Genomic DNA, 9,495 nt, shown 5'->3' with positions numbered 1-9,495 from the left:
GGGAGAAGGAAGTGGACGGGGGCTGGTGCGATGACAGACAGACGGCACCAGCTGACGGGCGGCACTCACTGTACTGGATGTAGGGGTGGTCGCGAGGGATTCGGTCCAGGCTGATGTCGTGCTCTTGGCGGCGGGGCACCTCTGAGTCAGCCAGGCGGGGTGACAAGGTGACAATGAGGCCTTCCACAAACTTGATGGCGTGGGTGCGGACACCATCGTTGTCAGAGTCCAACAGCAGAATGATGTCCCCAGCCATGGCAGACACCATGTCCCAACAGGCCTCCTGGAGCTCACTGATGACCCGTGACTTCACCATCCACTGGGAGTGGGCCAGGCAGGAAAGGAGATGGAGAAACAGGGACAAGACATCGATTTCCAACTCTACCACTCCCCAGAGACCCATAAATGATGATGGATACTTTTACCTGGGACACATTTACTGAGTTACAACCTGTCCGAGGCCCCGTGCTAGGTGATACCGGGGACAGGGCCCAGTGGTCACGTCCTCAAGAGGTTCGCAGTGAGAGCCCAGTGATAAAGACTCGAATCTTAAGACAAAGGAATAATGCTGACCTCACGAGGTGGTGACAGAGATTAAATGGATTCATTTTTTCATTACTGTTAAAGGAACATCACACCATGGTGTGTTCTTTACCTTATAGCATGTAACTACGGTCCACAATTAATATTTCTGTGATACTTTCGTTAGGGTCTGTCTGCCCTCATTGGGCCAGGAGCACCACGAGGGCAGGCCTGGTCCACCCTGGTCACAGAGGAGGTACTCGGGGACTGTCTGCTGAATGCATAAACGCACGGATAAGTGGATGCAAGTTTAGGTTAATGGCTAATGCTGCCCATTAGACAACATCAGATGTCTCTGTTGTCCCTTCCCAAAGATCAACAGCACATCTTGCCTGAAAGAATCTGATCTGACCCTGGTTTTGACCTCTGACAGAAGAGTCTACAAACGAGACCTGTCAGGTCAGGGAGCGCGCACCTGCAGGGCCACCTTGTAGAGCTGGGTCATGGTAAGGATGGCCTTCTTCACCACGTTCACGTTCTCGTCCCTCAAGAGCATGTTGAGGTTCGCGATCAGTTTCAGCAGTAACTCAATGTCTCGCTTGCTGGGGGATGGAGGAAGAAAGGCAAGGTCAAGGTGGTCTCCGGGCAGACGAAAGGAACGTGGGGTCCACGAGGGAAGGGGACTCAGGGTCGGAGTGTCAGGAGACTGGAATGGGGGTGGGCAAAGTCAGGGACCGCACCTATCTTGTTTGCTGGCTCTGCCGGAAGCTGAGACTGGCACCTCCGGCCACAGTTGCCTCTGAACCCTCTATCGCTCATGCGGCCCCCACTCTTCTGCTTTAGTAGGGTCCTGTTGCTGCTCACACAGGGGCAGCAAAGCCAGACAACTGTGTGAGTTGGGGCGACCATCTCATTTAGAACAGCACCTACCTCATAACTTGCCAAAATTGCAACAATACACGTAAAGTGCTTAGAGCAGTATAGAAAGCACTCGTTAGCCATAACTACTTTAAAACACTTCACTTGATGTAACCACTAGTTTTGTTTACTCATTTGTTTACCTAAATCTGAGGGCTCTGAAAGGGGGGCCCTTTTCGATCTGAGTCCTAGCAGAGTCCCATTTTTTTGTTGAAGAATGAAAGGCCTTCAATAAATATTTGTTCAATGAATAAAGAAATTCGAGAAGGCCACACCTAGAGCTCAGAGCATGAATATTGTTTTCACAGCATGTTATAATCTGAAATTAAATATTAAGATAATTAGTCAAAAGATAAACAACTCGACCGTCAGTTACCTGAAAGCCGGAACAAAATCTGTTTTTACTCAGTCATATTCCTACGGCCAACACAAGTGCCTGGCACATAGCAGGCATATAATACATTATCGGCTGAACAAATAGTTTTTTAGAAGCTCAGAAAACTTACCACAAATTCTCCCAGTAAAAGGTAGATACTGAGAATTTGAGTAATGGCCAAATTTAACATGGGTTAGAATCCCAGGCCGGCCACCTACTGGCTGTGTGACCTTAAGAAACTCGCTTCCCCTCTAGTCACAGTTTTGCCTTCAGTTAAATAAGCCAAACAACTAACGCATAATGTTATTCTGAGGATAGAATAACGAGGTAGGTAAAGTGCTTAGTACGGTGCCTGACAACTAGAAAATGTCGCTAAGTAGGGGCTATTTTATTTCCTCCCAGTTACAAAGTACACAGTAAACGTTTAATAAACAAATGTCTCAGCTTGAGCAAGTCTCTTTCATATTCTGAGCCTCAGTTTCCCTTTCTACAAAGAAGGCAAACAAAGTCTCCATCCCAAAGGCTGCTGTAAAGATCACAAGTGACAACTGAGGACAGGATTTAATTCAATGCATGGTAAAGGTTCCATGTGGTTACTATTATGATTAAATTCTTGTTCAAGAGATAGGTATTCAGCCCCTCCTATGTGGACTTGGGCACAGTGGCCCACCATACAGAGAAGTCCTGCCCTCGGGAGCTTATGTTTTTGTGGGGCAGAGAAGCAACAAGGTAATTCCAAGAACACTATAAAGAGGAGTGAAGACGGGGTGCGAGAGGCGTGGGCTGTACTAGCACGACCAGGAGGGACTTCGGAAGAAGACCGGAGAAAAGAGAGGGAGTAAGCCAGGTGGCTCCCTGGAGGTGAGTGTCCCCGGCAGGCACAGCAAGCTAAGAGGCCAGGGAGCCAGGGGACATGAGTGAGGATCAGAGAGGCTGCCAGGAGGACAGGCGGAACGGGGAGGAGCTCGGGTTCCCATCTAGGCGAGACGGCGGTCAGTGGACGTCTCAGAGCAGTGTGTGGCAAGGTCGGGTGTACATTTTGGCAGGGTGGCTCTGGCTGCCATGTGCCGAAGGAAGCAGGAGATGGGGATGGCGTTTCCTTTTGGCGGGGGAGATAAAAATGTTCTGGAACCAGATTGTGAATGTGCTAAATGCCACTGAATTGTTCACTTAAAAACAGTTAATTTTCTGTTATGTGAATATCATTTCAATTAAACAAAATAGAGAGTGGAAGCAGGGAAGCCCAACAGAAAGCCACCGAAGCCATCCAAGCAGGAAGTAATGACGGCTTCGACCAGCATGACAGCATGGGAAGTGGCCGAAAATAGTCAAATGCTGTTTACATTTTGAAGGTAGAGCCAACAGTCCTCACTGTAGATGTGAAGTGGGGCAGAAGCAGCGGAAATAACAGATGACCTTATGACACATCTGCTGGGGAGTCTGCATGGGGGATGGGTCTGGGGAGAAGAGGGCGGGATCTCGTGCAGGGCCCGGCCGGGAGCTGAAGAGGCCGACTGCACCGGGGGTGCTGCCAGGGGCTCCCTGTGCCACCCCATACCATGCCTCCTCGATGAAGCCGATGACAAATTTGCGTACTTCAATCGATTTGTCTACTTGGAAAGCGATGATCTCCTGTCAAGGTCAGGGAGAAGGTGGGTCAGGGCTGTACAAGGATCCACCCCCGCCCTATACCCGTGCCCTGGCTCTCCCATCAGCCACTCACATCCAGGAAGTTGTCTAGTAGTGTGGGATCTTTGTTGATGATCAGTTCCTGGACCTGGAGGGAGATTGGGGATGGGAGGAGAAACACGTGTATAGGGTCCGATCGGTGCGGCTAGGAGCGTGCAGGGGAAAAGAGCATGGAGGTAGGCGGTGGCTAAAGCAGCTCAAACCTGGCTCCGCCACTCCCTACCACAGGCTGGGCAAATGGCTTTCCCTGAGTCTCTTCTGAAAATGGGGATCTTAAATACCAACTCCTGGGGCTGTCGTGAGGCTTCAATAAGATCTCACAAGGCTTGAGTCCCGGTGGACAGTGAGTACATGATACGCAAGGGGCTGAAGCAAAGAGGGACGAGCTACCGGACTCCTGCCTTCCTGAGGCTCGTCCATCAATTCTCCCCTCTCCCTCTGCTTCCGCTCCCCATTGCCACTGCTACAATTTGTGACAGTGGGAACCCGTTTCCCAAGGTCCCTATACTTGCCAGGCTCTTTGGAATAAGCCCTCCCCACAGACGTTCTCATAAAAGCCCAGCAGCGCTTACGCAGGCCGGGCTTCTCCAACCCGAGGCGCTTGAATGGCCCTCACGGCCATGCCCCACCAACGTTGGAGACCCCATCAGTCCCCACGCTATTGCTGAGGTGAAGTTAGCTACCCAAGTCCACACGATGAGCAGGTAGCAGAACTGGGGTTCTTGCCCAGGGAACCTGAACCCCTCCCCAATCTCTGACCTCCACCTGTCTCCAGTTCTGAACCACACACACCTACGCTCCCCTTATTCCAATTTCCCATGTCCTTCTGCCTCTGAACAAGCTACTGTATCTTCTTCTCGAGTCCCTCTCCTCATTCTCCAGGCCTCGGCTCAGGTGTCTCCTTTTCCAGAAAGCCCTCCGTCACTCCTCACCCCTAGGCTGGTTCAGGGGATGAAATTATGCTGCCTCACAGAGCTTTTGTGAGAATTGAGGGAGAGCATGCCTGTACAGCACTGAGCACCACCGCAGGCTCATCCTAGGTGCTTAAAGGGGGACACGAGAGTGACTACCAGTGTTTTCTTTTTCACAGGCTCCCGTGCCCCCTCCCTCACCTGTTTGAGCACTGTGATCTTTGAATCATTGGTGATCAGCGCTGCCTGGTTCAGGAGATCCACCACCTGGAAGGCAAGAGAGAGGCAGGTGATGGTGCCAGCCTTGCCAGCCCAGCCCCCTTGGCACTCCCTGGGCTCTGCCACCTGGAGGGGGCTGTGGCCCTCCCTGCTCCAAGCCCGTCTCTCCATACTCACTCTCTCTGAGGTGGTCATGCCGTCGATGCCCGGCCCCTCCTCTTGTGTGAAAAACTGCGATGCCACGCTCCGGCGAGTGATGCTGTCCCCACTGCTGCCTGCCATGGCTGCTGTCCAGTACTCCCTGGAGAAGAAACAGACAGATGAAGCCCTGTGGGTGGGCCAGACCTTCATCCCACTATCCACAAAGGGCTCAACTCTCTTTTCCAGCCTGTCTGTCCCTGTTGGGTCTTCTGAAGGCCCTTCCTACTTCAAGGTCTGTCTCGGGCTGTGACACAGAGGTTGTAGTTTGGTGGAGACCGACGTCTAGTGGAGTACCAAGCCTCATCTCCAGTACTTTACACGTAGCAGACTGACCACAAACATCTGCCAAATGACGGAGCAAATGAATACGCGGCAGCCATCTCCCTGGCCTCAGTGAGTCCTGTCTCTCCCTCTGGCCTGTCCTCTGGACTGGACGCCAGAGCAAGCTCTTTAAAGCATAGCTCTGAGGAAGATGTCGCAAAGTCCTGCACACAGTAAGGACTCGATATATCTGAAAAGGCTTAGTTAAATTATGTCTCAGCCCTTTTCTGGACTGCTACGGAGTTGTTTCAAAAAAAGGGGTGGGGAGGGGAGCCTTTTGGGCCTCTGTCCCCAAATCACACTGGCACGATTTTGAAATAAGAAGACTATCAATCACAGGACTATTCATAATAGCAAAATACTATTAGCAACCCAAGTGTTCTCAAATAGGAAGACTGGATGAAAAACTATGATACAGTCACATGATCAAATACTATGCAACACGGAAAAGGAATGAGGAAGGGGAAAAGAGAAATGAGGCAAATCTATATATACTGATAAACACTGAGCTCCAGCATATAGTCGGTGAAAATAAATAAGGTGAAAGATAATGTTTACTGTATGTTCCCTTTTTACAAAAGAAATGGAACCATGTATGAATGCTAAAGTTAAAACGAAACAAAACAAAACAAAACGGAAAGAACCAACCAAAAAGCGAAAGATGAGGGAAACGGTTGAAAACATCTGTTGGATACCCGTGTATTATAGTCATAAAGATGCCCACAACGGCCTGCTGGATCACGGAATATGTGCAATTCAAGCCACTTCTGTCGTCTGTGTATGTACACACAGGCTGACCCGAGTCAGCTCTCCCTTTCTGTGAAACATGGTGGCAACACCATCTACCTCTGAGGACTATCCTGAGTAGGTGAGTTAATATACACAGTAATCTTGATATAAGTGCAGCTGCCATTTTTGCGTGCATGGGAAAAGATTTGAAGGATACTACACAAACGGTTAACAAACATTTGAGAAGGGTGAAAAAGATGCATCTTTTAAGAGGAACATATATTCTGCACGTAGTAGTTATTCGACAGGTGTCTACAGAATGAACGACTGTCCAACGGCCTCCTTCCTGGTCTCCCCGCTGCCTGTCATCCCCACATTTGGCTTCGAGTCGAAAGCAATGTCCTCATCAGGGCCTAGAAGACCTTCTATATACTCACCCCTTCTACCTCTGCCCTCGTTTACCTCTCTGCCTTCTTTGCTCCAGCTGCTCTGGCCTCCTTGTTGTCCCCTGAATATGCCAATCATGTCCCTTCCTCAAAACCTGTTTCTCTTCCTACTGCCTGGAATACTCTTTCCCCAAATACTGACACAACTCCCTCCCTCCTCATTTTCTTCTGGGATCAGTTTAACTATCTTGGCAGTGAGGTTATCCCTGACCACCCTATTTTGAATTTCCTCTCCCCATCTGCGTTGCTTTATTTTTCTTCACATTTACCATCATCAACACACTACCTATCTGTAAGCTCCCTGAGGGCAAATTTGTATGTGTATTCACTTTGTATTTCTCCAGTATGGAGAGGTGCTTGGCACCTAATAAGTGCCTGATGATTATGTGTTGAGTGAATGCCAAAGAGCTTTCCCAAACACTAGGCTTAGTATCTCTTCCCTCTGGCCCTAGAATGCTTGAAAAATAACAGCTAATATTTACTGAACACTTAATACATGCTGGGCACATTTCTAATACACGTCGTAACTTATTTAAACCTGACAGCACAAACTGAGGTAGGCACTATTTTTAATCTGCATTTTATAGATGAGGACATTTGAAGGCTGGGGAGGGAAAGTTAACTTGACAGAAGGCCTACAGCTTTTAAGACCTAGCAGTATGGCTGCAGAATCTGTCTTCCTCACCATCGTGCTAAACTGCTTCTCTGAAAGCAACTGCTTCTCCCCCACAGGTCTGTTCACGCAAGACAAGGGACACCGCCTCCCAACAACCAGCATCCTGCCGACCCTCATCAGAACGTAATGAACCTTTACATGATGAGCCTTTTTGTCATGATGTTATGTTGAGATCCACCAACATTTTTTACCATGTCTTTCCTCTTCCACCTTTTGTTTTATGCTTTTATTTTTTAACGTGTATACATACTTCCCTTTCTTTTAAACAAAGGGAGCATGTGATAAAAACCGTCTTCCTTTCCATTTCTTTTCGCTTAATATATGCCGAAGCCCATTCTCTCAGTGTATAGAGACTCCTCCTTCCTTTTAACAGTTGCATAGTATTTTATCATGTGGATGTTATTCGGTTTTTTTTTTTTCTGCCAGTCTTCCTATCAAAGAACATTTGGGGTGTCCGCAGTCTTGCTTTTATCAACAATCAGTTTCCCCTTCCCTTCCGGGGTACTCCTTATGGGGTACCATTGCCCCACCCCCACCTGGGGGCATGACGACTCCCCTCACAGATCGTGCTCCGGGAGTATCTTCCATTCATTCAACGAATATTAACTGGGCATCTTCAGTGTGACCGGCGCTGTGCTGGGAACACAGCAGTGACAACACACACCTAGTCCCTGCCCCCGTGGAGCTCACGGAGACAGGCATAATCGAACAACCAAACAAAAGGTCCAATAACAAATAAGACTACACGTGACATGAAGTATAGGAACGGAGACCTATGAGAGCGTTTAATAGGCGGATTCAGGGACGGATGGCAGGAAAGGAGGGCTTCGCAGAGGAAGTGATGTCGGGGCCGAGACCCGAGAGATGAATGGGAGTCAGCCGGGCAGAAAAGGTGAAAGGATGCTGCGGGCAGAGGGGACGGCGTGTGCAAAAACCCTAAGGCCGGAAGGCGCATGGCCAGTTTGAGGAACTAGAGAAAGCCAGTGCAGCTATTCGAAGGGAGGAATGAGCAGAGGCAGCGCTGAGGCCGGAGGGGCGGACGCGCCTTGGGGGCCACGTTGGAACTTTGCCCTGAGGGCACCAGGGAGCCACGGGAGGGTCCAGAGGAGGGGAAGAAGCTGGGGTCCCAAACGTCATTGCTCCTTTCTCCTCGAATGCGCCCCTACCCCTCCGCCAGCGCCCCTGCCGCCTCAGGGTTCTTCCTCCCTTGGTCCCCGGGCCCCCACGCCAGCCCCGCTCACCGCGGCTCCGGCCTCCGTCCCCCTCGCGCCCCCTCAGCAGCGCCTCTTCGCAAACACCGCCGCCGCCATCTTCCGCTCGCCGCCGTGACGCTGCGCACGCGCCGCACATGCATGGTCGCCGGGAAATGGAGTCCACGTAGCAGGCCAACCCCCCGCCCCTGCCTCCCGCGCAGCCCGCGGCCTTCCGCCCTGCCCCAGACTACTCCGGGCAGCTCTTCGTTTCCGGCCTCCGGGCGCGGTGCCTTCTGGGAAGCGTAGTCCTTTGGCCGAGGCTCGGGACGGGAAGTGAGACAGAGGCTTCTGGGAAATGGAGTTCACAGTGGTTCTCAGTCCCTGGACGGCTGGTGTTAGGGAGACTGGAGAGTACGCGTAGCGAAGCTTCTAGGTCTTGGAGGTGGTCTGTTGCCCTAGTGGGGTCTTGAGCACAGGTTCGGATGTCCTCCACCTTTGGTCCAGACCATTTACACAGCTCGGAGCACTCCCAACTGTCGGAAGCTTCAGTATTACAGTCCGTCCAACGGAATGTCGTTTCGAGGGTCTCTTACCGGTCCTTACAGTGGCGTATCTGGACCTCCGGAGTTCACTGCACTCCGAGGCACCTTTCCTCCGCGGCGATCGTGCCGGGCTCTGGCTTCTCCGTCTCTCCTGTCGAGATGACGAAACACCCTGGTTAGAGGGCCTCAGGGTTCTGCCCTGAATATCAACAGCGTCGCCCACCACTAGCTCCCTCACTCTTCAGCCATCTCTAGCTCTCGCGTCCCCGGGCTGCGGCCCCCGGCGCCTGAGGTCTCTCTCCTCGCAGTCCCGCAGGGGGCGCCCCAGTCCGAGCACGACGCCTAGGGGGAGGCGGGAAGGGAGCCCGGGGCGGGCGACGTCGGGGCGGGGGGGGGGGGTGTCCCGGCTATAAAGCGTGGGCCGCCTCCCGCGGCGCCCGGGACGGCTGGGACCCTGGGCAGTCGGACGGGCGGGCGCCGGTTGGAACTCGGGCCGTGCGGGCTGCAAGATCCGGAGCGCTCGGTTCCCCCCCGGGCCGGAGCCGGGGCAGGTGGGGGCGCAGGCCCGGGGGATGCTGGGCTCGGTGAAGATGGAGGCCCATGACCTGGCGGAGTGGAGCTACTACCCGGAGGCGGGCGAGGTGTGTCCTCGGGGATGGCGGAGCGAGAAGTGGGGGGGCAGGAATCAGGGTGTGGGCTTAAATGGGGGGCGAGGACCGGGGTGCGGGCTCAAATGGGGGCTCCAACTAGAG

General features: G+C 52.2%; 2 protein-coding genes across 2 annotated transcripts in view; one reads left to right on the top strand and one right to left on the bottom strand.

Moving 5' to 3' along the window:
• SYMPK (symplekin) overlaps positions 1–8,405 on the bottom strand; it is a 32,594-nt gene extending 24,189 nt beyond the window's left edge. Inside the window, exons 1-7 of the mRNA XM_023535235.1 lie at positions 8,250–8,405; positions 4,813–4,936; positions 4,618–4,683; positions 3,540–3,593; positions 3,375–3,448; positions 998–1,124; positions 1–319 (exon numbers count right to left, since the gene is read on the bottom strand). Of these exons, the coding sequence (XP_023391003.1) occupies positions 1–319; positions 998–1,124; positions 3,375–3,448; positions 3,540–3,593; positions 4,618–4,683; positions 4,813–4,936; positions 8,250–8,362 (877 nt within the window). The 5' untranslated portion in view covers positions 8,363–8,405. The remainder of the gene's footprint in view (positions 320–997; positions 1,125–3,374; positions 3,449–3,539; positions 3,594–4,617; positions 4,684–4,812; positions 4,937–8,249) is intronic.
• Positions 8,406–9,103: 698 nt separating this feature from the next.
• Positions 9,104–9,495, top strand: part of FOXA3 (forkhead box A3) — a 6,350-nt gene continuing 5,958 nt past the window's right edge. The window contains exon 1 of the mRNA XM_011367917.2: positions 9,104–9,384. Coding sequence (XP_011366219.1) covers positions 9,316–9,384 — 69 coding nt within the window. The 5' untranslated portion in view covers positions 9,104–9,315. The remainder of the gene's footprint in view (positions 9,385–9,495) is intronic.

This window comes from Pteropus vampyrus, unplaced genomic scaffold (assembly GCF_000151845.1).
Source record: "Pteropus vampyrus isolate Shadow unplaced genomic scaffold, Pvam_2.0 Scaffold138, whole genome shotgun sequence".
Lineage (NCBI taxonomy): Eukaryota > Metazoa > Chordata > Mammalia > Chiroptera > Pteropodidae > Pteropus > Pteropus vampyrus.
The sequence above is the reverse complement of the archived record's forward strand: the minus strand, read 5'-3'. Positions and strand labels throughout refer to the sequence as shown.